Source organism: Gorilla gorilla, chromosome 5 (genome assembly GCF_029281585.2).
Source record: "Gorilla gorilla gorilla isolate KB3781 chromosome 5, NHGRI_mGorGor1-v2.1_pri, whole genome shotgun sequence".
Lineage (NCBI taxonomy): Eukaryota > Metazoa > Chordata > Mammalia > Primates > Hominidae > Gorilla > Gorilla gorilla.
Window position 1 is genome coordinate 112,215,911 of NC_073229.2, and position 26,447 is coordinate 112,242,357.

The 26,447-nt window shown below is 36.5% G+C and overlaps 1 protein-coding gene across 2 annotated transcripts; it reads left to right on the plus strand.

The window, feature by feature from the left end:
* The first annotated feature begins 760 nt into the window (after positions 1-760).
* Positions 761-21,053, plus strand: SPACA1 (sperm acrosome associated 1). Of its 2 annotated transcripts, XM_004044391.4 has the most exons (7): positions 761-2,686; positions 8,517-8,573; positions 12,208-12,309; positions 13,312-13,418; positions 14,049-14,184; positions 18,701-18,821; positions 20,809-21,053. In XM_004044391.4, the coding sequence occupies exons 1-7, from the start codon at positions 2,479-2,481 to the stop codon at positions 20,960-20,962; spliced, it is 885 nt and encodes a 294-aa protein (XP_004044439.1). In that variant the 5' UTR covers positions 761-2,478; the 3' UTR covers positions 20,963-21,053. The 2 variants fall into 2 exon arrangements, with proteins under 2 accessions (XP_004044439.1, XP_018884499.1); XM_019028954.3 differs by lacking the exon at positions 12,208-12,309.
* Positions 21,054-26,447: the final 5,394 nt, after the last annotated feature.

The following is a 26,447-nucleotide window of genomic DNA, read 5'->3' on the forward strand; positions in this document are numbered from 1 at the left end:
TATTAACTGAATGTGTGTGTGTGTGTGTGTGTGTGTATTTTTTCATGCTTGTGGCGTGTGTCAGTGATTTTCATCTTCTTTTTTGGTATGTGGTCATCTCCAGCTGCCCAATGAATGTTTTCACTTGACTTCTGTTGATACCTCCAACTTAACCTTTAAACAAAATGTCTACTGACTTTCCTAATTCCCTTTATTTGCTCCCTCCCTCACTCCCTTATCCTGCTTAGGCAGCCAAGTCATTCCATTTTGTTAATGCTTCCTTTGTTATTTCTCTCACATTCATTTCTCTTTTCATTTTTATGGTAATCCTTTATTTAGGCCTTGATTATCTTGTGCTTATATCACACATACACAAATTGGTCTTCCTTTTCAGAATACAAATTGGTCTTCAAGGGTAGGTAGTGCAGAGACTGGATAGAGGAATGATTTTCCCACATGCCAAATGAGGCCAAGCAAGATAAGGTCAGACCAAGATAGGTGGGCTATGTTTGGGCAGAGTGGGGCAGAGGAGTTTGGGCTCTAATCCCCACCTCTTGGAAATTGGAGATGGGGGTGGAGATGCTTAGTTCCAGGCAGGATGAGGTGGGTCAGAGGAGCATATCAGGGATTGAGGGTGGAATTCCTGCTCCTTAGTATCTGCAGGTCAGAGTAGGGTCAGTCCCTCTAGATTCTGTGCCCTGCCCTTCTGGCTAAACACTTATCTTTCATTTATTTGTGGCTAGAGAGAGTACTAGAGAGACAGTAAAAGTTTGTTGAGGACAGATATTATACTTTTTCTTATAACTTACATGAGTAACACTGTATTTTACAGGTGATTTATAATGCTGCTATTAGAGATATTAATAGTCTTTATTTCAGAGTTAAATCTTTCAGGTCCTCTTTGAGACCCATCTGGCTCCCTTTGGAGATGATTATTTATTAGATTATTAATGTTTCCTTGAGTCAAATTACATATTTTAGAGTTTATGGGACTTCCTCTGCTAAAAAAGGATACTATCTTCCAGAAGCAATGGATCCTAAAATTGACTTTGAAACACTCAACAATTTGCCAGCAACAATACTATATATCATCTTTTTAAAGTTTGTGTTTGACGGCATAATTTTTGACTTATTTCTCTCAGGATTCAAAAAAGAAAAATTTTGACTCATTTAGCCATGAAACAAAGGCCTTTACTTCTCAAGATCATATCTAAGTTTCCCATGTTAACGTCCCTCATAATCTTGTCAAGCGCTATATTTTAAGGTATTTTAATTGACATAAATGTTCCCAGAGACTTCTCACCAATACCAATTTGAACTTTAACACTGAAGGTGTTTAGCAGTCCTTGTGTTTTCAAAACTAGAAGCCTTTGCAGGAGAAAATATTCAAATACAAAATTTCAACTTCTGCTTCAAACAACCTATTTTGTTACAAATAAGTGTTTCTGAAGAACCTCTTAATACTTTTCTGTTACCCCCCTTATCTGTTAGTCTGCTGAGACTAGATATTCAAATATTCCAAAAGCCAGAGTGTATGCAAGTTCACTTTCATCTCACTTGTCATAGGAATTTAAACATTAAGCCTCAAAGTATGGCACCCTATATGTCTTTTCAAAAACAACAACAAACAACCACGTTGTGACTACTAGATGAGGTAAAATTTGTAATAACAGAATCAAAAAAGTCAACCCTAACTTTTCAGCGCTTGAACTCCCAATCACCCCCACTAAAGGCTTCTTCGTTAACCTTGAATCATAAGAATCACTGATCATCGAGTAAGTAAGTGTTCGGGAGATATGACTGTGAGATCCAGCTTTGTAAATAATTTCTGGATTTTTGGGGCGAGTCATTTCATCTCTCTGATTCTTAATCTCTTCACTTAAAAATGAGGGACTTGGAGTATCAGATGATTTCTAAATTTCTTCTTACTCAAAGTCTATTATTCTGATCCCAAAGAAGAAATCGAATCCTTCTCAATACATCCCAAATTGGATATTCTGGATAAGAAATTTTGAAACCAAGTCACGCGAAGAGTATGCGAGGGATAAGAAGTCTAGTTTGGGGAAGGGTAAACATTATGTACGAAAAAGAAATGTCTTAGAAGAAAGCAGGCAGGGTGAGCGAGGAGGCTGAAGAGTCGCTCCATAAACTGAGGCAGAAGGAGCAGCCGACAGCAACGCCTACCGCACCCGGAAGGCTCAAGGAGGCGCCCTGGGCAGGGAACTTCCGGTTGCGGGGAAGGGCGGCGTCCTCTCCTAGGGACTTGTCGCACGCGGCTTCTCGTCGCGTTCCGTCTTGCACGCCTCGCAGCCCAGCTCCGCGCGAGTTCCAGGCGCTCAGCCCCGGAGCAGCGCCCCGGCAACCATTGAGGCGTCACGGTTCGTCACGGGATTCGGAGCCGGGAGGCTACGGGCGGGGTGTCGCAGCTCTCTTCGAGGTACCTGTCCTCAGGAGCCGCGGCGGCGACTGCGCCTCGGACGGCCGTCGGGGCCGAGAACCATGAGCCCCAGGGGCACGGGCTGCTCCGCCGGGCTGCTGATGACTGTCGGCTGGCTGCTCCTGGCGGGCCTCCAGTCCGCGCGCGGGACCAACGTCACCGCTGCCGTCCAGGATGCCGGCCTGGCCCACGAAGGCGAGGGCGAGGAGGAGACCGAAAACAACGACAGCGAGACCGCGGAGAACTACGCCCCGCCTGAAATCGAGGATGGTGAGGGCGGGAGCTCCCTTGGGGGGCACGCGGAGGCCCCTGTTGACGGAGCGAAGGCCTGCTCTTTGCCTGAGAACCATAATTATGTGTGTTAACGTCAGGAGAGCTCTCTCTCATACTTCAGCCCCGAGTTTGTCCCTTTCTTGCATCCTGTGGCCTTGAAGAAGAATGTGCTCATTCTCCCAGGCCACAGCAAGATACACAGATAAGCACGTATATAGAAATTGCCATAGAAACACTTCTAAATATTGCTTTGGACAAGGAAAAAGATTTTTTTTCAGGGTAGGAGGTAGCCTTCCAACAAGAGGAATCATTTTGACTCCTCTTGCAGTCACTTTCCCTTCTCATAGTAGATTTTTTTTTTCAAGTTCCAAGTTGCTTGATTTCCACATTTGCACTTGGGGTTGCAATGGAATTCAGAATCCCCCTTTACGACGATACATCCAGATAGACCAGTATGCCGACAAAACTGCCCAGAAGCCCCATGGCAGCTTCCTGCAGCTCCTAGCCTTGAGTACCTCTGCATTGTGGTGTTTGATTGGTATGTGCAGCCTCGGACAAGGGAATGGAGCAGTAGAAAACACCTGTCAAGGGATCCAGCTAGTGGCTTTGTTAGATGCTACATATTAACCAAGGAACAATGAGCCCCCACTTGGTACATACATTTGCTTTTTTTCTGCTGGCTCATTAAGCAATAAAACTTGACAGGCTGTTGTACATGTCATATTGATTAGTAACTCACATTCTAGCAGGTAGAAGGTCAGCAGCAGGTTTGCTGCCTTCTCAAGAAAGATTATTCCTTTCCCTTCTAAATGACCCAGCTGCAATTCTTTTAATATTGTTTGCATTCTCATATCTCTTCAGTCTATACACATCGAGTGACTGCTGTGTCTACCAGCCTTTCTTTCATTTCCTGATAGTGATCCTCAGCACCAACAGAAAGAAATGAACTGTCTGAGGTTAACAGTGGGATCGAGGTTTGCACGGCCTTGTAACATTATACTACAGAGAGCTTAAAAAGATCCTTCACTTCGGAAATGTGAAAAAGAAAGATGACTAGGAAAGAAGAGAACACGTTCTAAAGCATAGTAGCTATTGCTTCATTCTCTTCTTTAAAGTAATTGAATTAACAATTTTAATATTAAACTGGCCAAGAAATACTTCTAGCTATAAAATGCTAAATATTATTTAGGCTAAACTCAGGCAATAAAGTTATAATGTCTTACCTTCAAATTAAAATGTAGGTTAGTTACTTATTCTCTGAGTCACAGTTTCCTCATCTACGGACTTCAAGGAATCCATGTACTTTTTGGGATTTTAATACATACTATTTCATGCATAAGTGCCTTTTCTTGGGGAGCGAGAGAATCCAAAACTTTAAACAATCTGAGGTGTTATAGGTCTGAAAATTTCCAGAACCATTATTGAAATTCGCACTGTCCCCTTAACCGTCAGTGGGTCAGTAGAAACAGTTATCCCCATTTACTATCCAGTGGACCTTTAATTTTTTTTAGTCATTTAAAAATAACTTACAAATAAGAATAAAGGGATAGTGAAAACAACTGTGTTAGAAATTTCAAGAAGAATTTAAACATGGAAAAATTCAAATTTTTATTCCATATATCCTACTTTTGAAGGTGTATGTACCCTAACTGGGCAAAGTACTTTGAATGCAACTAAGTGCTCAACTGTTAAGCATGAACCTGGAATGCATTCGTCATGTTAATACTGATTCCAGATTTTGAGTGCATCTTTAATAAATTCTAGCTTATCATTAATCTTGGTTCTTTTTGCACTTGTATTGTCAAAAAAAACCAACACTTTTGAAAACTACAAAGGCATATATTTTGTTGAAGAGAAAGCCATCTTCTTTTCATAATTGGAAAATATTTTCATCTTTAGATTTATAAACACCAATTAGAATGATTGGTCCAATGAATTTTACTCATTTCTACATAATCTTTTCTTTCAGTCACCTTTATATACATATCTTTCATCACAATATGTTCATTTACAAACCTTGGCAAATAAATGTTGGTGCATAAACGTTATAAAAAGGGAAAGAATACTGTCCACATCCTTTTAGCGAAACAGTATGGCACAAGTTATTGTCACAGTATATTTCAGGATTAAATCTTTCCTTTTGTCAGGCTAACTACATGATAATACCATATATTCTTTTCATCCCCAGAAATATGTTTACTCATCAATTCTTAAGTTAGAGAAAATTCATCTAGTATATTCATCCAAGAGAATCATCATCTCTCATTGAGATTTTGCTTATACAATCAATTTCATCATCATCATTAGCATCCAAAGTGCTGTTATCTGTCTCTTTTCATCTTCTGATTCGTTCAATAATTGTGAAATGTTTTTCTCTGTCAGTTTTCTTCTCTTTGCCATTATGGGCAAAAAATGAAAAATTGTGAAATCTCAACTGTGTTCAATAAAAGCCAAAAATAGACTACAAGGAGGATACCTCTAGACTTCTTTTGTATCTTCTTGAAAGATGATGCAATATCTTGGGCAAAGCAATATGAAAACATGGGATGTTGTAAAATAGCTTGTGTTAGTGTAATTCTTTCACCATTACATTATTTTTCTAGGCAATTCCAATCATTCTTTCATTTTTAAATTTTAGTCATTTAAAAATGTAGTTGAAAATAATGAGCAATACCATCATTATGGATGATGAAATATCACAATGTTTCAAGATAAAGAAAAATCATTAAGATATTAGATTTATGGCCAGGGGCGGTGGCTCACGCCTGTAATCCCAGTGCTTCGGAAGGCCGAGGCAGGCAGATCACAAGGTGGAGATCGAGAGCATCCTGGCTAACACGGTGAAACCCTATCTCTACTAAAAATACAAAAAATTAGCCGGGCGTGGTTGCGTGTGCCTGTAGTTCCAGCTACTCGGGAGGCTGAGGCAGGAGAATGGCGTGAACCCAGGAGGTGGAGCTTGCAGTGAGCTGAGATTATGCCACTGCACTCCAGCCTGGGCAACAGAGCGAGACTCTGTCTTAAAAAAAAAAAAAAGATAATAGATTTATATCCTTATACTTTTGTTATACCTTGTATACCATTTAATATACCTTTTAAATATATCATATCTTTTATACAAGTATACCCTTAGATTTATAAAAAGGGGCCAATAGACCTACATAGTAATTGCAAAATAGAAAGTTGTAGTCTATACAATGGGTTTTATCCTATACAAATATAACTATATGTTATTTTTGTCTTGGAATACTTCTAAGGAAGAACAGAAGTCATAAAATATCAACCTTTCAAATCAACTGTCAGAAACCGAAAAACTAAAATTGCGCTCTGATGATATATACCAAAAGTTACCATGTGCTGTCCTGAACTGAAGAGAACATTTCAGGATCTGGCCACAACTAAAAGAGCAAGATCATTTTCCTTGTCACTGTGGGTGCCAGGCTTTTGTTAGTGTAGTCTAAGACCCAGTAGATTTTTAGGGAAGCCTCTGCACATCTTTGATTCCTATTGAATTCACTATTGAACTCTCCATTCGTTTTTAACTGTCCTATCAAATTAAGACAACCCATAAAATAGTTTTGGACAGTTGGCTTTTTAGCTGTATGTGAAGGACTTTTTATTCCTACAAGGTTTCATTTTGTTAGATTTGCCCATTATTTCACCCTGTCATTTTTTACATCCAGATGTATCATCAAATATATTTGCTATCCTTTCTAGCTTTGCAGAATTCTGGATTCAGTCAGCATGATAACAGCATCTTTTTCCAGGTCATTAATAAAAATGTTGAACAGGACAGAGCCCTGTGACACATCACTCCTACCATGTTGACACCAACTGGTTAATTAACAACTGTGGTCTTAGAGTTTAAACAGTTTCACATAAAACTACTGACATTCAGACCATATATTTTTTTACCACTCATAGGTTTATAACAAGAAATTTTGACAAATGCCAAACTGAAGTCCAGTTACATACAATTCCACTGACCCACCATTGTAGGATTCCCATTTTTAAAAAAAGTTACTGAGTAAACTAATGGACACTTAATACTTCATAGAATATTAAAGCTGAAAGGGACTTTAGAGACTTTCTTATTTAGTCTCATTTTTTTTTCTTTAAGGAAACAAGTTGGAAGAAATTGAACAACTCTCCCAAAGTAGAATGGCTAGTGATTGACTAATGGTTTTTGAAAAAGGCTTATATTTAAAAGTAGTGCAGCACTCATTCTCTTAGCCGTGTTTTCTATGTTCAGGATTTGGCTTTTAATTTGTGTCTCATAATGTGTCTGTAGAAGGTATCTAAGCATTCCACAATTCAAAATGGATCATCATGATAGTCTAAATCATTTATTTTCGTTAAAGAAATGACTTAAAGTCAATATTGATTTACTTATGTGCATTGGGTGCTTACTGAGTATGCAAGATACTATACTGGGGCCGGGCACGGTGGCTTATTCCTGTAATCCCAGCACTTTGGGAGACTGAGGCTGGTGGATCACTTGAGGTCAGGAGTTTGAGACCAGCCTGGCCAACATGGTGAAACCCCATCTCTACTGAAAATACAAAAATTAGGTGGGCGTGGTGGCGTGTGCCTGTAGTCCCAGCTACTCAGGAGGCTGAAGCAGAAGAATCACTTGTGCCTGGGAGGCAGAGGTTGCAGTGAGCCGGGATCATGCCACTGCACTCCAGCCTGGGCAACAGAGCAAGACTCTCTTGGAAAAACAAAAACAAAAAACTATATTTGGTGCTCTTAAGTACAGAATAGTAGTGTTTATGAAGCTATTTTGAGATTTTACAGTTATCAAAATAGGGGAAAAAACCATTAAATTAATAAGTGCAAAATGAGTTTAAATTGGGTAATTATATCTTAAGTATGTTTGTAGTACTAAACAATTTATAGAATGCTTTCGCACACATTATCCTTATTTAATTCTTACAGCAATCAAATGAGAAGGATTTTCCTTTCCAAATTTTGCAGAAGGGTTAACTAAGCCTGACAGCATTTAATTAAATTTGCTCAAATGCAAACAGCTAATTAGTGATAGAAGCAGCTCTTTGGACTCCAGTTCGATGTGTTTTCCATGCGATTTGTTGTCCTAGGGTACAATGCCTTTTGAAAGTCATCTTCTAACATCTCACTTTATATTTTTTCTATTGAGATTTTCATCCTAATTTGAGCTGAAGAATTGCTTATATACTATAGCTAGTGGAATTCTATGCCAAATTTCAAATGATTAGAAAAAGAGAAACATATGATTTAGAACCAACAACACTTAATTTCTTAAATAGTGATATATTCCTATACTAACCTTGTAAAGTGTTGAAATAAATTCTTAGAAATATTTAAATTTACCATCTTAACCTGGGAAATGAGTAGAACTAATCTATAACTTTTATCATTTTAATGAACACTGGTTAAGGGCTTCTTTTTGAATGGAAATTATACACTCAATTTTGGAAAATAGAGAATAGAAAACATTGGTTTTTACAACAGATAGGGCTTTGTGTGTTTTTCTGAGACCCTCTATCAAGTTTTGACTCACTATATATCAACTGATGAAAAACATTTTTAAGGTATATACAAAGTTTAAATATAAACCTTCCTATTAGGTTATTTCCTAATTTAATGGACTTCTTTAGAGGTTTGAGACTCTTTTGAGTTAGACAATAACAGTACTCAGAATGGCATTGTTTTCTGATTTAAATGGAAAACTTAAAAAATGTCTGCTGCCATATCATACCCATGTCTTTCATCTCCAAGTAAGAGGTGTTTCACTTAGAAAAGTTTTCATATAATTAAATAATGTATCTTTACCCTTTATGTTTAGTTTCAAATAGGAATGTCGTCAAAGAAGTAGAATTCGGAAGGTGCACCGTTACATGTGGTAAGTAGCTTGGAGCAGATGAATAAACCATGTTGTAATTTGCGGGGGAGGAAAGGTAAAAGCAGATAGTGTGCAACTTTGTAACTTGTGTACTTTCATGCATCTCTCATGGATTTTTATTTCTAATAACTATAATGTATACAAAAAACTCAGGGTGATTGCTTTAAACTGTAAGATATTTTCAGTTTATAATCTCTAAATCTTATTTTAAGCCAGCTCCCTATTTTTTTTTTTTTTTTTTGGCACATAAACTGCCTTCACCAAAGTAAAATTTTCTCTATCTCACAGATGTTCAGAAGATGAAAGATTTTCCAATGCATCTCACAGATGTCTTCCCACATATTGTGTTGGCAAATTTATCAAGAATTTGCTTATTTGTAATAGTCCATTCTAAATTCTACATTTCTCCAATTTGCGTGTCATGTTTTGGAGAAAAGATGTATTGGCTTTGTGGGGAGGATAATATTCAAAGAATATGACTTAGTCTGATCATTCCATGGGTAGAAATTGGACATAAAATTTCTCTAACAAGTTTACAATGAAGTTGATGCTGCTAGTTAGAGGACTATCCTTTGAGAAACAATGCTGTAGACCAGGGTACTGAGAAGACCATAGATAATTCACAATCAAATTAAATTTCTTCTAAATAGAATCTGCCTTGGAAAGAAAATAGTGATGAGAGGGAAAAGGGGACAATTATCAGAGGATAAGAAGACAAAATCCATTCAGATCTAGATCAGAATGAATTTTGCAAGGGTGGCGGTGTCAAAAATTACACCTGAATTGTTTTTATTTGGAGAAGCTTTTTAAAATTGTGGTACAGTATACCCAACATAAAACTTACCATTTTAGCCGTCTTTAAACGTACAAGTCCGTTGACCTAAGCATATTCACATTCTTGTGCAACCATCACAACCGCCCATCTCGAGAACTTTTTTATTATGTCAAACTAAAATGCCCATTAAACACTAACTTCCCGTTTCCCCCTCCTCCCAGCTCCTGGCAACCACTATTCTTTCTATCTCTTAAAATTGTTTTAACCTGTTTTTTTTTTAACCTTAATTTCTTAGTAAGTCAAGAGTCATAAAATGAGAGAAATCCATGTAGTAAGCCTGCAATTACTTATTTGTGGTTTACATCTTTGTTTAGCTGCTAACTTCGGAAATTTTCACAGGTAGAGAATTATTTTTATGACAGTTCGAGTAATTGCCATTGTTTTCTATTACTTAAAGACAAGTTTAGAAATTGTATTCACTCAAATGATTATTTTTTAAAAATTATTTGCCTACTATGTGCCAGGCATCGTTATAGATGCTAGGGATATGAGCAGACAAAGCAGACAAAACTCTCTGCCCCCAAGCAATGTATAGTTTAGTAAGAGCAGACACATAATATGTAAAACATGTAATGTATCAGATGGTAATAAGTTATAAGGAAAAAAATAAACTAGGAAAAGCAATATTTCATGCCGAAAATGTTAAAAACCTTCCAATTTAGAACTAGAAGAGAAAAATGCCTTGATGAAAATTCTGTTAAACTTCTGAAACAACATTTTAGCAGTCAAAAAGTTTTCTTTTATATCCAGGCAGATTTTTAGGTGTTACTTGGTATTACAGAAAATCCCACACCTACATGCATCTCAGTGAACTGTATTTAGCTAAATAAATAAATACATAAAATACCTGCTTTAAGCTGGGTGCGGTGGCTCACGCCTGTAATCCCAGCACTTTGGGAGGCCGAGGCGGGTGGATCACGAGGTCCAGATATCGAGGCCATCCTGGCCAACATGGTGAAACCCCATCTCTACTAAAAATACAGAAAAATTAGCTGGGCACGGTGGCACATACCTGTAGTCCCAGCTACTTGGGAGGCTAAGGCAGGAGAATTGCTTGAAGCCGGGAGGTGGAGGTTGCGTGAACTGAGATGGCACCACTGCACTCCAGCCTGGCGACAAAGCGAGACTCCATCTCAAAAACAAAACAAAACAAACAACAACAAAAAATCTGCTTTAAAAATATTAACAATAGCATGTTAATTACTTCGGAATTAAGGCTGTGCTTCTAAAGACGCTTTCAGGTTGGCCATGGTGGCTCATGCCTGTAATCCCAGCACTTTGGGAGGCTGAGGCTGGCGGATCACCAGGTCAGGAGTTCGAGACCAGCCTGACCACCATGGTGAAACCCTGTCTCTACTAAAAATACAAAAATTAGCTGGGCGTAGTGGCACGCGCCTGTAATCCCAGCTATTCAGGAGGCTGAGGCAGGAGAATTGCTTGAACCCGGGAGGCGGAGGTTGCAGTGAGCTGAGATCGCGCCACTGCACTCTAGCCTCTGCAACAGAGCAAGACCCCGTCTCAAAAAAACAAAAAACAAAAAACAAAAAACTTTGATAAACTCAAGTGGAGCCGTACTTCAGCCATTCTCAGCCATCATCTCTCTCAACCAAAGACCTTCTTCCTTCCATCCTTCCATTTTCTTGTTTCGTATGTAGCCTTCTCCCTTACTATTCAACGTGCGGTCCGCAGACTGCATCAGTATCACCTGGGAGCTTGTTAGAAATGCAGAATCTCAAACCCATTCAAGAACAGCTGAATCAAAATTTCCATTTTAGTAAGATCTCCAGGTGACTTGCATGCACTGTCAAGTTGGAGAAGCAGTTATAAGACACCTCTAGTCATCAACTTCCCTTTGCCCTCTAAGATAACATCGTAGGGGGGCTGGAAGAGGAAATCTGGTAGTTAAGGAAATAAAAATGGACTCTTTCTTAGCCTGTCTTAACATGGGACACGGTTCAACATGTAGCTAATCCCATGTTTTGTTATTTCTCTCAATTGTGGTGATGTGAGGCCAACTCTGGAATTCTGAGATCAGTTAGGAGAGTTAAGTTCTTGTTACAAAAAGTGTGACAATCTAAAGAGAGCATCTTGTTGGAAATGGAGATTTGGTCAGTAATAGGTTCTCCTCTCTATATTTAATACAGACATTTTATAAATCTAAATATTTAAAGGCATCATTTATGCTAAAATGTGATTTTTTATTTTCCTCCAGAAACTTTCCCCATGCTTCCCCAAAAAGTTCCATGGTCAAATAAATTTGGGAAATATTGTATACCACTATATTCCATCAAATCCACGAATTTATGGACTGCAAGAAGTACATTTTATGTACTCTAAAAAGGAAAAATACTGCCAATTAATTTATGACATGTTATCAATTGTAAATGTATTCTGATTTTAAAGATGTTAAAATGTTTTTACATCTTAGATCAATGCGAATGTACACAATAGCATGTTAATTTACTAGCGTATTAAAAGTTCCCTCAAAATTCCATAGTAAAGGGGTCCCTTTAATTTCATTTGATGTAACATTTTCAAATGTGTATGATCATGGAATCCTTTTTCTTATGGTAACCAGAGGAACTAGTGTTTCACGTAACTCACTCCAGAAAATGCTGTTTTAGGAAATAATTCAAAATGAAGAGCCAAAAAAAGTTTAAGTGTTATCGTTCTGAATTTAGAAACTTAATTTCTGAAATTAGAAGAAAAGTCTTAAGAAAAGACCTAGGTGGGAAAGTGAAGACACTCTGGAATCAGTTTTTTTTCTTAACATTTGCCTTTTTAAATTTTAAACCAAAGGTATTGGTGTTAGAGAAGTTATATTAACAAATGGATGCCCTGGTGGTGAATCCAAGTGTGTTGTACGGGTAGAAGAATGCCGTGGACCAGTAGATTGTGGCTGTGAGTTGAATTATGTATTGGAGGGAGACTGTGGGCAAGAGTTTACTCTGGGGAAATATTTTTCACCTCAGGTTGCCACTGAGTAGAAGGAGGCAACCAGTTGACATACTCAAAGGAAATAATAAAATTTTAAATTCTACTTCTTTAAACAGTTATAGTTCTGAGCAACTTTCTGATTTTGCTTCACATTTTTTCAGAGACATCTAAAATGGAACATATATTCTCTATAATACACTGGAGGCTTACTGTATATAGGGTCTATAGTTGAGGCTGTCCTGTGGCGAAATGCTTTTGATGCCTTGGTCATGGCAGTTTGTCAGTAGATTGGTAGACTTTAAAATGGGAACTTTGACAGCTGTTCCATATCACATTATGCTGTTCTGAAATTTCAGTATCTCTAATGGGAGTCCCTAACCAGTACATTGGAAGCCACTAATAGATCTCATAGTTTAGTCTAACAGATCAGTAGGTCAATTACAACTTATTTTGCACAAGGAGCAGAGAGCCATGGTGTCTCCTCACCTGCTTCTTTTGGTGACTTTATCTTTGCACCTATCAGTCTTCTGTTCCTCTACACTGAAACTCCCAATTATGTTTGATAACTTCCAGCATATAGTTGATTTTTAAAACTGGAGGTCGCTTTTTAAAGTAGTATTGTGACACCTGTAATCTTAGCACTTTGGGAGGCCGAGGCAGGAGGATCACTTGAGCTCAGGAGTTTGAGACCAGGCTGGGCAACATGGTGAAACCTCCATCTCTACAAAATTTTGTTTTAATTAGCCAGGCACAGTGGCATGTGCATGTAGTCCCAGCCACTTGAGAGGCTGAGGTTGGAGGATGGCTTGAGCCCAGGAGGCAGAGGTTGCAGTGAGCCAAGATCATTCCACTCTACTCCAGCCTGGGCGACAGAACCAGATCCTGTCTCAGGGAAAAAAAAAGTAATTTCGTGTATAAAGCAATTTATAATGCCCAATGGTATTTATGTGCTTAATTTTTTTTCAGGGGGTAAACCAATTTCAGAAAGTCTTGAAAGTGTTAGATTGGCATGTATTCACACATCTCCCTTAAATCGTTTCAAATATATGTGGAAACTTCTAAGACAAGACCAAGTGAGTAATGAATGGATATAACCTGGTGCTTTCTAGTGAGTGATAAAATTTGTTTCTCAGTTCTGATGGCTTTCAGAAAACTTTCTTTTTAAAAGCAGTTTGCCAAAATGAAGTTAAGAATGATACAACTTTATTATTTTGGAATTTTAAAATTTTCATTACTTACTAGGACTAAACTTTACATAAGTCTAAGGGCCAGCTATAATCAGAACTTTAAAACGTCCATTTTATACAAAGTATTCCATTTCGGAAGGAAGGTTTTCATTGGCTTATATAGGAGTTGTATAATGATAGCAGTGGCTAACATTAATTAAGGGTTTATTAAGTGCCAGACATGACACTGAGTGCTAGAGCCTTTTTTCATCCGTATAACAATTCTGTGAGGTAATCACTATCATTATACCCATTTTTACAAGTAAGTAACTAACTTGTCCACAGTCACACAGGCAGGAAGTGGTAGGGTTGGGATTTGAAGTCTGGATTGTGTGACTGAAAATCCATGTAGATCATTAATTACTCAACTAGGCTAAGAGAGACAGTAACCCTCCTTTCCTTAAGGGAAATAAATTGTTTCCTGGTAAGTGTACATGAAGAATGTTGATACTTTGTTATTTTTTTCTTTTTAAATAGCAATCCATTATACTTGTAAATGATTCAGCAATCCTAGAAGTACCCAGGGAAAGTCACCCCTTGGCTTTCGAGTGTGACACACTGGATAATAATGAAATAGTAGCAACTATTAAATTCACAGTCTATACGAGCAGTGGTAAGTGTCCAGCAATGTCTTGGTTTGCTTATATGCCAAACTTTAAAGAGCATTAAAATCACTTAGAGGCTTGTTAAAACACCAGTCTCTAGCCCTACCCCCAGAGTTTCTGATTCAGTAGATCTGGGATGGGACTGGAACAAGAATTTCCATTTCTAACAAGTTTCCCTGTTGCTGCTGGTCCAGAGACCACACTTTGAGAACCACTGGTTTACATCATTTAGACTTTTCTAAAAGATACTACTTAATTTCTTTTTCACAAAGTAGTCACAATTTCCTCACTTTGGGAAACTGATGTATTTCTTAAGTGTTTTCAGAGAACAGTCCTCTAACTTGAATTATATTCTTGCTTTTACTTTCATTATAAAAGTGAAAATGGATAAATGGAATTCTCATGGATGCTTATGAAAAATTTTCATTCAGTAAAGTAAATAAAATTAAGAAATACGATGTCAAAGTATGTCTCTTTAAAAATTATATATTTGAAACAAATGTTTTTTGATGAAACACTAATACAGTCCTCAAAAATGTATATATCACAAAATGCAAATGTTGTCCTGAATGTCATTTTACGTATTAGAAACCACATTTTCCTTGTGAGATAGATCCATTTGCCTATATTCAATTTAATCTATGATGGCTTACATATCCAGGTAATTATTTCCTTTTGTTCAGCTGCTCTTAACTGTTTTAATTGTTGTTATCAACTTTGTTGTTAGGGATGTGGGGACTTGGTCACAAGTTCTTTTCAGAATCGTATCAAGGCTCAGGATCCTTTTTCCAGAAAAATGTCCACATACACAAATATGCCAAAAGTTGCGTGTAACTTTAAAGGAGTTTTTGGACTTCTTGAAGCTATTTCTGAACACAAAGAGCTTCTGCTGTAGTTTAAAGATACCGCACAACGTAACCATTTTATTGAAATGAAAACAGGTTAAAATATTTTAGGGTGATTTTAAAAAATAAACTACTATTTAAACTTCCTTTGATATGCTGTTTAATGAGTTTAGAAACATCTTCATGGTGAAAGCTAATAATCTTATTCCTCTGTTGGGATATCAGGTGTCGTTAAAAGGATCATTTTCAATAAAGCTCTAAAAAAGGCAAGAAAATAAAAACATCATTAAACTAAAAAATATCTCAACTAGCCCTCGTTCATGATATTAAAGGTGTGTGGAGCCATTCTCAGTCTTTGTCCTACTATCTCGTCCCTGTTAGGACAATTCAGTGTGGTTAGCTCCTCTCATAATTAGAAGGGAGCATGCATTTGGTAATGTATATGTTAAAGGCTGGAGCACAGACCCTAAAATGTCAGGCCTTTATTGAGACAAAGTTAACTTCTCTCTCTCATAGCAGCAGTCCAGGAATGGTGGGATAGCTCTGCCATCTCAGTACGTGCACTGATTGAATGACAAAATATTTTAAAAACACTCCAGTATCTATTAATTTCTTTAAACATGACAATTGGGTACACCACTGCAACAGACCCCTTTGGCTGATTAGAAATCAAACAAATGTTTTGGCTAGAAATGTCTACACAATATGGTACTAGCATGAAACAAATATGTAATTGAGATATTTTTAGGGTAAATATGGTTTCCCTAGTGAAAAATTCTCATCCATTCACTTAAATATCAGATTTTTCACTCCCACAATAGTTGTCTTTCATAATTAGGCATTGTTAAAAAAGATACTTTGAAGTACTCAGAATGTGACTCTATTTGGAAATAGGACTTTTTGCAGATGTAATTAGTTAAGATGAGGTTGTACTAGAGCAGAGTGGGCCTTTAATCCAATATAACTGGTGCCCTCATAAGAAGAGGAATATTTGGGCATGCTTGTGTGCACACACACACACACACACACACACACACACAAACACAGATGGAAAGTGGGGCACGGAATGCCAGGTGAAGACACAGAGAAACAGACATAGGGAGAAGACAGCCATGTGAAAATGGAGACAAAAATTGGAGTTATGCTACCAGAATCCAAGGAATGTCTGAGCCTACCAGAAGCTGAGAGGCTGTAAGAGACAAGGAAGGATCCTCCCCAAGAACCTTCAGTGAGAGCATGGCTCGGCCAACACATTGTTTTCAGACTTCTAGCCTCCAAAACTGTGAGACAATACATTTCTGTTGTTTTCAAGTCACCCAATTTGTGGTACTTTGTTATGGTGGTCCTAGGAAACTAATAAGTACATAAGCTTTGTTTATCTAAAAGGTGAGAGCATCAAATTTAGCCTATTTTTCATTAAATACTTCAATAGGAAATTGAGCCTATTTTTTTCATTACCTGTAAAAATAGTCTAGGTGACCCTTGCAAGACTACTGTTGTAATAAATAAAATCTTCATGCCCCTCACTCTCCACCCTCTCTCAGCTAACATTGCAGAGTAATGGATAAATGAAATTTGCATTTCTCCTTGTCAGGTTTCAGTTCTGAAAGGTGTTTTTTATTTAAGTTTCCAAAATGCCACCACTTGTGTAAATCTAAAGTTATTTTGAAATAAAAAGATTTTTAAAAATCCAACAATGTTGGAACATAAATATAGATGTATTTTCTCTAGCATACTTGGAACTATTTAGCGAGATCCCTAACTTGAGTTTATAGCTCTAGAATTACTAGGCAAAATGGAAACTTATACTCCATGATGTCTAACAGATAGGGAAACAAATCCAGAAAAATAAGCAGTTGAGATTGCTCATATAGAAGACAGTTCTGACAGAGTGGTACTTATCAAAATCAAAGTATTTAAATAGTCAAAATATACCTTGTACAAATTAAACCTCCCTGGACCTTGGTTTACTTATCTGTATAACGCAATAGTTGGATCAGATGATCTCTGTAGTTCTTTCTTCCATGAATCTTTTATGATTCCAGAATTTGGGGTCATAAAAGAGCTACAATAAAGCTATATAATTCACAAAGTAAGTAATATTCTATGTTAATTGGCTTTTTACCAGTTTACCATGTAGCAATACTATAATACATATGGTAGATTGGCTTTGTCTCTTTGATAACCTTATTTGCTGAAAAAGCAGAGAGATATGGGAGAGAATGCTTGAGGTAAGAGTGGTGCATGAGGTGGGTACAGTGGTGTGTGCCTATAATACTAGCTACTTGGGAGGCTGAGGTGGGAGGATCACTTGAGCCCAGGAGTTCAAGGCCAGCCTGGGCAATATAGCAAGACCCCATTTCCTAAAGAGAGAGGGGTCGGGGTATGTGGATATGTGTATAGAAAACAATGAGCTTCAATTCCTTTCTTACAGCAAATATAAAAATTAGAGAGGTATCATAGTCTTAAGTGTAAAAGCTAAACCCATAAAATTTTAGGAAAGAAATATAGGAGACTATTTGCATGATTCAGGAGTAGGCAAACGTTTCTTAGACATAATTCAGAAAACAATCACCATAAAAGGAAACATTGAATAAATCAGACTGCACCAAAATTAAAAACTTCAGCTCATTAACAAAAATCATTAGGATAATGAATAGGCAAGCCAAAATCTGGTAGAAAACATTTATAAAACCTGTACAGTCAGTACAATCAGTTTGAGAAAGTTCTCATGGTTTCTTAGACAGCTAAACACACATCTGTCTACCCTACGACCCAGCAATTCTATTATTAGACATTTAGCCAAAAATTAAGATATATATACACAAAATGACTTGTATAAGAATGTTCATGGCAGCTTTATTTATAGTATCCCACAACTGAAACAGCCTAGATATCCATCAGTAGGAGGATGAGTAAACAAATTGTGGAGTATACCTAGTAATAATAAAAAAAGATAGTTGCATGTAACAGTATGGGTGAATTTCTAAAACATTATTCTAAGTAAACAAATCTTTACACAAGAGATTACCTAGTGTGTGTTTCAATTTATATGTAGTTCTAGAATAGTCAGAGCTAATCTATGGTGGAAAAGAAAATCAGGATACTTGTTGCCTCTGGAGGATGAGGAAGGAGTTAATTAGGAAGAGGCTCAAGGGAACTTTCTGGGGTATAGTAATATTCTATATCTTGACTAGCATTTAGTTACATATATGAGTTTGCCTTTGTCAAAACTAAGCAAATGTACATTTAAGATCTTTGTGCAATTCTTTGTGCGAAAATTTTATTTCAAAGAAAAAACTAATATTAAACTCCAGTTAACGATATGCTTGCTGAAAAATTTTTGGGGAAGTGTACTGACATTTGCAAATTATATTGAAATGCATAAAAAATAAGATGGATTAATGAATTGATAGAGGAATGGATAGATGAATTTTAAAATATTAATGGTAGTATTTAGATGGTGGTAATACAGGCTGTTCGTTGTCAAATTCTTTTAACTTTTTTCATGTTTGAAAAGGACATTTCAAACATGCAGAGCAAGATCATTAATAATTTTCTCGGCACTCAGCATTTCTTTATGTTTCTAGAGTTGTTTTTCAAATATAAACTTTTAAGTTAGATATTCATTTCCTTTTCCTCAGTAGTAATACTCGTTAGGTTTGTGTGTTTTCTCTAGAATTGCAGATGAGAAGATCAAGCCTACCAGCCACTGATGCAGCCCTAATTTTTGTGCTGACCATAGGAGTCATTATCTGTGTATTTATAATTTTCTTATTGATCTTCATAATCATAAATTGGTAGGTGAATAGTGGAATGCATCATCACCCTTGATTGACATCCTCTTCTTCCCCCTCCTCATCCAGTGAATTGCAAAGCCCTGTCCGTGATGTCTCCTACATGTTGCCTTGAAACTGTCCATCTCCTTTCATTACTCCTGTGACTGCCCTAGTTCAGGCTACCCCATCTCTTTATGTAGATGCTTTTTAAAACAATCTCATGACTTGTTTCTCCAACTATGAGAGAGCTTTTAAATGCAATTTTTACAATTTTGCACAGTAATTGCTTTAAAAAGTTTTATTTAATGAATATTTGTGTTGTCCAGTTGTGGTTCTCTCAACTCTAAAACTTGGTTATTGTAACCTACTAATTCATTTGTATGACAATATTTATAATACCTACATGAGTAGTACACCCTGGTAAGTCTGAGGGTTCATATACTATCGATTTGTAGCTGATGCATCACAAACTAAAAATGAATAATGAATACAAAGGCACTTCTTAGAGAAGAGGTAATATATATGTTTTATATATATGTACATATATACGTACATATATTGTATATACAATATACATATATCTTCTATGTACATATAATGTATATACAATATACATATATCATATATAGGTCATATATGTGTACCAAATATGTATATATTATTTATATATAATATATAATATAGATGAGTATATAATATATGGGTTATATATATAATATATGGGTTATATAATATATGTAGATATATGTATGTATAACATATATATTACCTCATATCTAAGAAGTGTCTTTTTATTATTTCATTTGTGATGCACATATATTACATATGATTGTGTATACATCACATATATATGTAGTATGTATGTATATGAGCCCTCTGGCTTACCAGGGTGTAATGCTCATGTAACTATTATAAATATCATCATATATATTACATATGTATATTTCTACCGTGTATACACACATATATTTGAACCGTATATGTATACAAACGTGTATTACGTATATACATACATATACATATATGTATGTATGTGTATACATATATAGACACATGTATGTAATATATATGTATCACAGACTAAAAATAATGAATGAAAAACACTTATTAGAGAAGAGGTAATATATATTATATTTACATGGATGTATGTATAATACATACATAACATATATATTATATACACATATATATTATATATACATATAGTACATATGCCCTGTATACAGTATATATACTATATTTACATATATAATATATATACCATATATACATATATACTATATGTACACATATAATATATATACTATATTTACATATATATTATATATTACCTCTTCTTTAAGAAGTGTCTTTTTATTCATTATTCATTTTTAGTTTATGATGCATCAGCTGTATGCATCATCACAATGAATTGGCTGGAAAATGATTTTGTTATGTATTGTAGGAAATCCACTGAGGACTTTAAGTAAAAACAATTGTTTTCATAAAGTTTTCCAAAAGAATTATTTTTTTGAGTATGTCCCAGACCCCCCACCCCTGTAAAAGTATTTTTAAAAATCAGCCTTCCAATTTTTTTCCTGAGTAGGTATAGTCATGTAACCTTAGTGTAGATGCTGAACATTTTTGAATAGTAATTTTTATCATTATAATTTTTTAAAATTTTATTTATTGAGAAAAAATTTGAATACAAAATTTATGATTTTTACCATTTTAAAGTATACAGTTCAGTAGTCATAAATACATTTATATTCTCTTTCCTTTATAATATACCTGTAATATAGCTGTAATGTAATGTAACTGTAATATATATACAGGTACAAATATGTATACAGGTTATATGTATTTGTATATGTACAAGTTACATATATTTGTACCATATATAATATATACATACAGGTAATACACACACACACATATATATATATTTCTATACATAGAAAATATAGAAATCTATTCAGTTTTAGTTTTCACTTCATATGGTGGTTTTGGTTTTTGTTTTTTCTTCCAGGGCAGCAGTCAAGGCTTTCTGGGGGGCAAAAGCCTCTACACCTGAGGTACAATCCGAGCAGAGTTCTGTGAGGTACAAAGATTCAACTTCTCTTGACCAATTACCAACAGAAATGCCTGGTGAAGATGATGCTTTAAGTGAATGGAATGAATGATGTTTGAATGATATATAACAAACCACAGGATATTACAGAATATTAGATTCATTATTACAAAAATAAAATATACATTGAAATACTTTAATAATGTTGCAATGGATTGCCACAGTGTGAAGGAAATGCAGTGTGGGGATAGGACTGTTTTATCAGTGCATTTTTCCAGTACAGTTATCAAATATTACTTTTAATTTGTTCTCAACACTTATTTCAGGTAATAGCTTGGGAATATTTATCTAAAGGTACCCCCAACAAATCTTCTAAGTGCATTTTTGATCACTTTGATAACTTCTTAGGTGATTTGCCTGTTTTGTCTTAAATAAGAACAATGTAATATAGAAATGCTTTACGTATTAGACTTTCTCTCCCCTGGAAGCACTGGGTTGAACTTGCTAAAGCAAATCATACTTTAGAATCTCTGCAGGGAATGTGACATACAAAGTTTGTAAGACATGAAGTAATAACGATAATGATAACAATAAATACTTACTTAGTGACTACTATGTGCCAAGCATTGCTCAACCTATTTTCCATATATTAGGTGACTTAAATATGATTGTATATAGGAAATATGTAAGGAAGAACTGGAGAGGAACTTGGAGGTGCCTGAGGAAATGACATGAATTTAACACATCCTGTATTTCTCAGAGAAGCAGTGAGTTAAGGACTTTTGAATGACCACTGATAAGTACCTTCATTGTTCTTGGTATACAGGTAACATCTCAGAACCAAGGTACTTATTTTTGAACATTATCACTGCCCTGTTGTTCTGTGTAATTGTGTGATACTGTTATGGCCAACTATCAAACAAGGTACCAAGACATTAATTTGATTCAGTAGACTTCATCAGGAATGAATTTTCAGAGGTTATCATGGTAGCACAAAATACATACTTTTTAATGTTTATATGAATTCTATGCCAACTTTATTTCTATTATTATGGGATTTATCTGATACCATTAACTCTTTGCACACCTGTGCAGAAGACATTGTAAATGGGCATTTATGGTACGCCTCCCTCTAGTACCCAAGAAATAAGCTGTGTTGTAGAATTATTCACGTTTTCTGTTACATAGCATTTGTATTTGAGAAAAGCAGTGAGGAATTGGCTGGAAAATGATTTTGTTATCTATTGTAGGAAATCCACTGAGGACTTTAAGTGAAAAAAATTGTTTTCATAAAATTTTCCAAAAGAATTATTTTTTGTTGCCCCCAGAGGTTCTGTCTGGGGAGTTGCTCAGTTGGTGCTGGCTCAGTAGCTCTGGCGGGGGTGGCGGTGGCAGGGGTGATGGGGGATGGTGGGGATGGCGGGGGTGGCGGGGGTGGGGGGTGTGGGGGGCGATGGCTTGAGGCCCAGGCCTGGAGGACCTGTCCAGTGAGGAGATATGGGAACAGGCACCCACATAACAATCTGGCCACTTTTCTGTAGGGCTGCTGTGGTTTGCTTGGGGCCCACTCCAGTCCCTCGTCACCTCAGATTTTCCAGAACTGGTGTCCCCAGTGAAGGCTATGAAACAGCAAAAATGGCAGCCTGCCCCTCTCTCTGAGAGCTTTGTCCCAAGGAGTCATGGACTTGTTGCCCCTGCAAAGGCATCTGTAGGAAATGATTAGAGACCCCAGTTGGGAAGTCCCGCCCGCCCCGTGAGAAGGAACGGGATCAGGAAAAAAGCAGTCTGGCCACGTTTTGGTAGAGCAGCTGTGCTGTGCTGGGGGTCCACTTCTGCCTCCAGTCACCTCAGACACTCCGAAACCCAAAGGCTGGAGCAGCTAAGTCACCCTAACAGCAAAGATGGCAGCCTGCCCCTCCCCATGGGAGCTCTGTCCCAGAGGAAATTCACATCTCTGTCGGTTGGAGAACATGGGCATGGGTTGCTGGAGCCCCTGGTTGGGGCGTCCTGCCCGGTGAGGAGGAACAGAATCAGGTACCCACTAAAAGCAGCGGTCTGGCCACATTTTGGTAGGGCAGCTATGCTGTGCTGGAGGATCCCTTCTGCCCTGGGTTGGCTTCCACTCTCCAAAGCCCAAAGGCTGGAACAGCTAAGTCACCGTAACAGCAAAGATGGCAGCCTGCCCCCTCCCTCTGGGAGAGCCATCCCAGGGGGAATTCAGATCTCTGTGGGCTGGAGAGCTTGGACAGAGGTGGCTGGAGGTCTCAGTTGGGAGGTTCTGCCCAGTGAGGAGGAATGGGATCAGGCATCTGCTTAAAGCAGCAGTTGGCCACATTTTGGTAGAGCAGCTGTGCTGTGCTGGGAGATCCCTTCCACCACAGGTCAATTCAGACTCTCCAAAGCCTGAAGGCTGGAATGGCTACGGCACCCAAACAGCAAAGATATGGTCTGCCCTTCCCCCTGGGAGCTCCTTCTTAGGGAGGTGCAATGCTGTTCATGGTAGCTGGCTGGAATTCCAAGCCAGTGGGTCTTATCTTGGGCTTTTCTGCCCCTGAGCCTTTCTTTGATGGGAGACTTTTTATTATGGCTTTGATCTTGCTACTTATTATTGGTTTGTTGAAGTTTTCTATTTCTTCGTGGTGTTTAATCTTGGTAGATTGCGTGTATCAAGGAATTTATTTCTTCTAAATTTTCCAATTTGTTGGTTTATTATTGTTCATGATAGTCTCTAATGATACTTTATATTTCTGAGATCTCAGTTGTTGTGTCTTCTTTTTGATTTCTGATGTTATTTATTTGATTCTCTCTTCTTTTTATTAGTCTAGCTAAAGGTTTGTCAATTTTGTTTACGTTTTCAAGAAACCAACTTTTTGTTTTGTTGATCTTCTGTAATTTTTTAAATCTCAATTTCATTTATTTCTGCTCTGATATTTATTATGTCTTTCCTTCTACAAATGGGTTTAGTTTGTTCTTGCCTTTTTAGTTCTTTGAGGTGCATCATTAGGTTATTTGAAGTCTTTCTCCTTTTTTGATATAGACATTTATTGCTATAAACTTCCCTCTTAGTACTGCTTTTGCTTTATCCCATAAATTATGGTATGTTCTATTTCCATTTTCATTTGTTTCAAGAAATTTTTAAATTTTCTTGTTAATTTCTTCATTGACCATTGGTTGTTCAGGAGGATGTTGTTTCATTTGCATGTGTTTGTGTATTATCTGAGTTGCCTCTTGTTATTGATTTCTAGTTTTATTCCATTGTGGTGAGAAAAGATAATTGATATGATTCCTGGATTTTAAAATTTTGTTTAGACGAGTTTTGTGGCATAAGATATGGTCTCTTCTGGAGAATGTTCATATGCTAAAGCATGTGTATTCTCCTGCAGTTGGGTAAAATGTTCTGTAAATGTCAGCTAGGCCTGTTATATCTAGTATATGTAGTTTAACTCCCCTGTTTTTCTGTTGATTTTCTGTCTGGATGAACTGTCCACTGTTGAGAGCAGATTGTTAAAGTCCCCTACTATTATTTCAGTAGATATCTCTCTTTATATCTATTAATGTTTGCATTAAATATTTGGGAGCTCCAATGTTGGGCACACAGATATTTATAATTGTTATATCCTTTTGCTTAATAGACTCCTTTATCCTTATATAGTGTCCTTTGTCTCTTTTTATAATCTTAAATTTGTAGTCTATTTTATGTGATATAAGTATAGCTACTCCTGCTCTATTTTGGTTTCCAGTTGCATGGAATATTTTTTCCACCCCTTACTTTCAGTCTGTCTTTATAGGTGAAGTGGGTTTCTTGAAGGCAGCATATAGTTGAGTCTTGTTTCTTTATCCATTCAGCCACTGTATGCCTTTTACTTGGAGAATTGAGACCATTTACGTTCTGTTTTATTATTGATAATTAAGAACTTACTAATGCCAATTTGTTATCTGTTTTCTGGTTGTTATGAGACCTCTCTCTTCATTTTCTCCTTTCTTACTATCTTCATTTGTGGTTAAGTGATTTTCTCTGATAGTATGTTTTGATTAGTTGTTTTTATTTTTAGTGAATCTATTATAGATTTTTGCAGTGTGGTTACCATGAGGATTACAAAAAACATTTTATAGATATAACAAGTTACTTTAAAAGAGATGATGACTTATCACAAATTAAAGACTAGAAACAAAGGTGAAAAAGGAACACACAAAATATTTACATTTTAACTCCACTCCCCTGACATTTGGACTTCTAGTTGTCTCAATTTACATATTTTTATATTACTTATCTCTTAACAGGTTGCTGTAGCTATCATTGTTTTTGATAGATTTGTATTTTGGGCTTCATACTAAAGTTTTGAATTGGTTGTACACCACAATTAAAGCAATAGAGTATTCTGGGTTTGTCTATGTATTTAATTTTACCAGCAGGTTTTATAGCTTGAAAAGTTTTCCTTTTGTGCGTTAGTGGTTTTTTTCTTTCAGATTAAATAACTCTCTTTAGTACTTCATGAAAAGTGGTTCTTGTGGTGCTGAATTCTCTCAGCTTTTGTTTGAGAAAGACTTTCTCTCTCCTTCATATTTGAAGGATAATTTTTCTGGATGTAGTATTCTGGATGGTATTTTTTTTTTCCTTAAGTACTTTGAAAATGTCATTCCACTTCCTCCTGGCCTATTTTGTTTCCATTGAGAAGTTGGTTGCCAGATGAATTGGAGCTCTCTTGTATCTTATTTGCTTTATCTTACTGCTTTTGGAATTTTCTCTTTGTCCCTGACCTTTGAGAGTTTGATTACTATATACCTTGGGGTAGTCTTATTTGGGTTGAATCTATTTGGTGTTCTCAAACTTTCCTGTACCTGGATACTTAAATCTTTCTCATGTTTTGGAAAGTTTTCAGTTATTCCTTTGAATAACCTTTCTACCTCTTGCTCTTCCTTAGCTCCCCCTTGGACACCAATAATTCTTAGATTTGGTCCTTTAAGGAAATTTTCTGTATCTCATAGATTTTTGTGTTCTTTTTTTTTTTTTTTTTTATCTTTTTCTTTTCTTCTCCTCTGACTGTGTGTTTTCAAATACTTGGTCTTTGAGCTCACTGATTCTTTCCTCTGCTTGGTCCATCCTACTATTGAGAGCCTTTAATTAGTTCTTCAATTCAGTAAATGTATTTCTCCAATTCCAAGATTTCTGTTTAATTTTTTTAATCACTTCAATCTCTTTGTTAAATTTCTCTGATAAATTTCTGATTCGCTCTTCTATGTTATCTTGGAGATCACTGAGTTTCTTTAAAATTGCTGTTTTGAATTCTTGGTTGGAGAGCTCACAAATCATCTTGTTAGGCTCAGTCACTGGATTTTTGCTTTGTCCTTCTGAGGAGATCATGGTTCCCTATTTGCTCCTGTTTCTAGTAGATATATACTTATGTCTTTGCATTGAAGGATTAGTTATTTCCATTTTCTCTTCCTGGCTTTAAATATATATATATATATATATATATATATATATATATTTGCTTAGCAAATCCTTACCACTAAGTTGCTGCCTCCTTTTTGGCTCCAGATGCCATTTTAAGCCCAGGTTTGCCTTGCTCTAGTAAATGATGGGAGTGCTGTCTGTC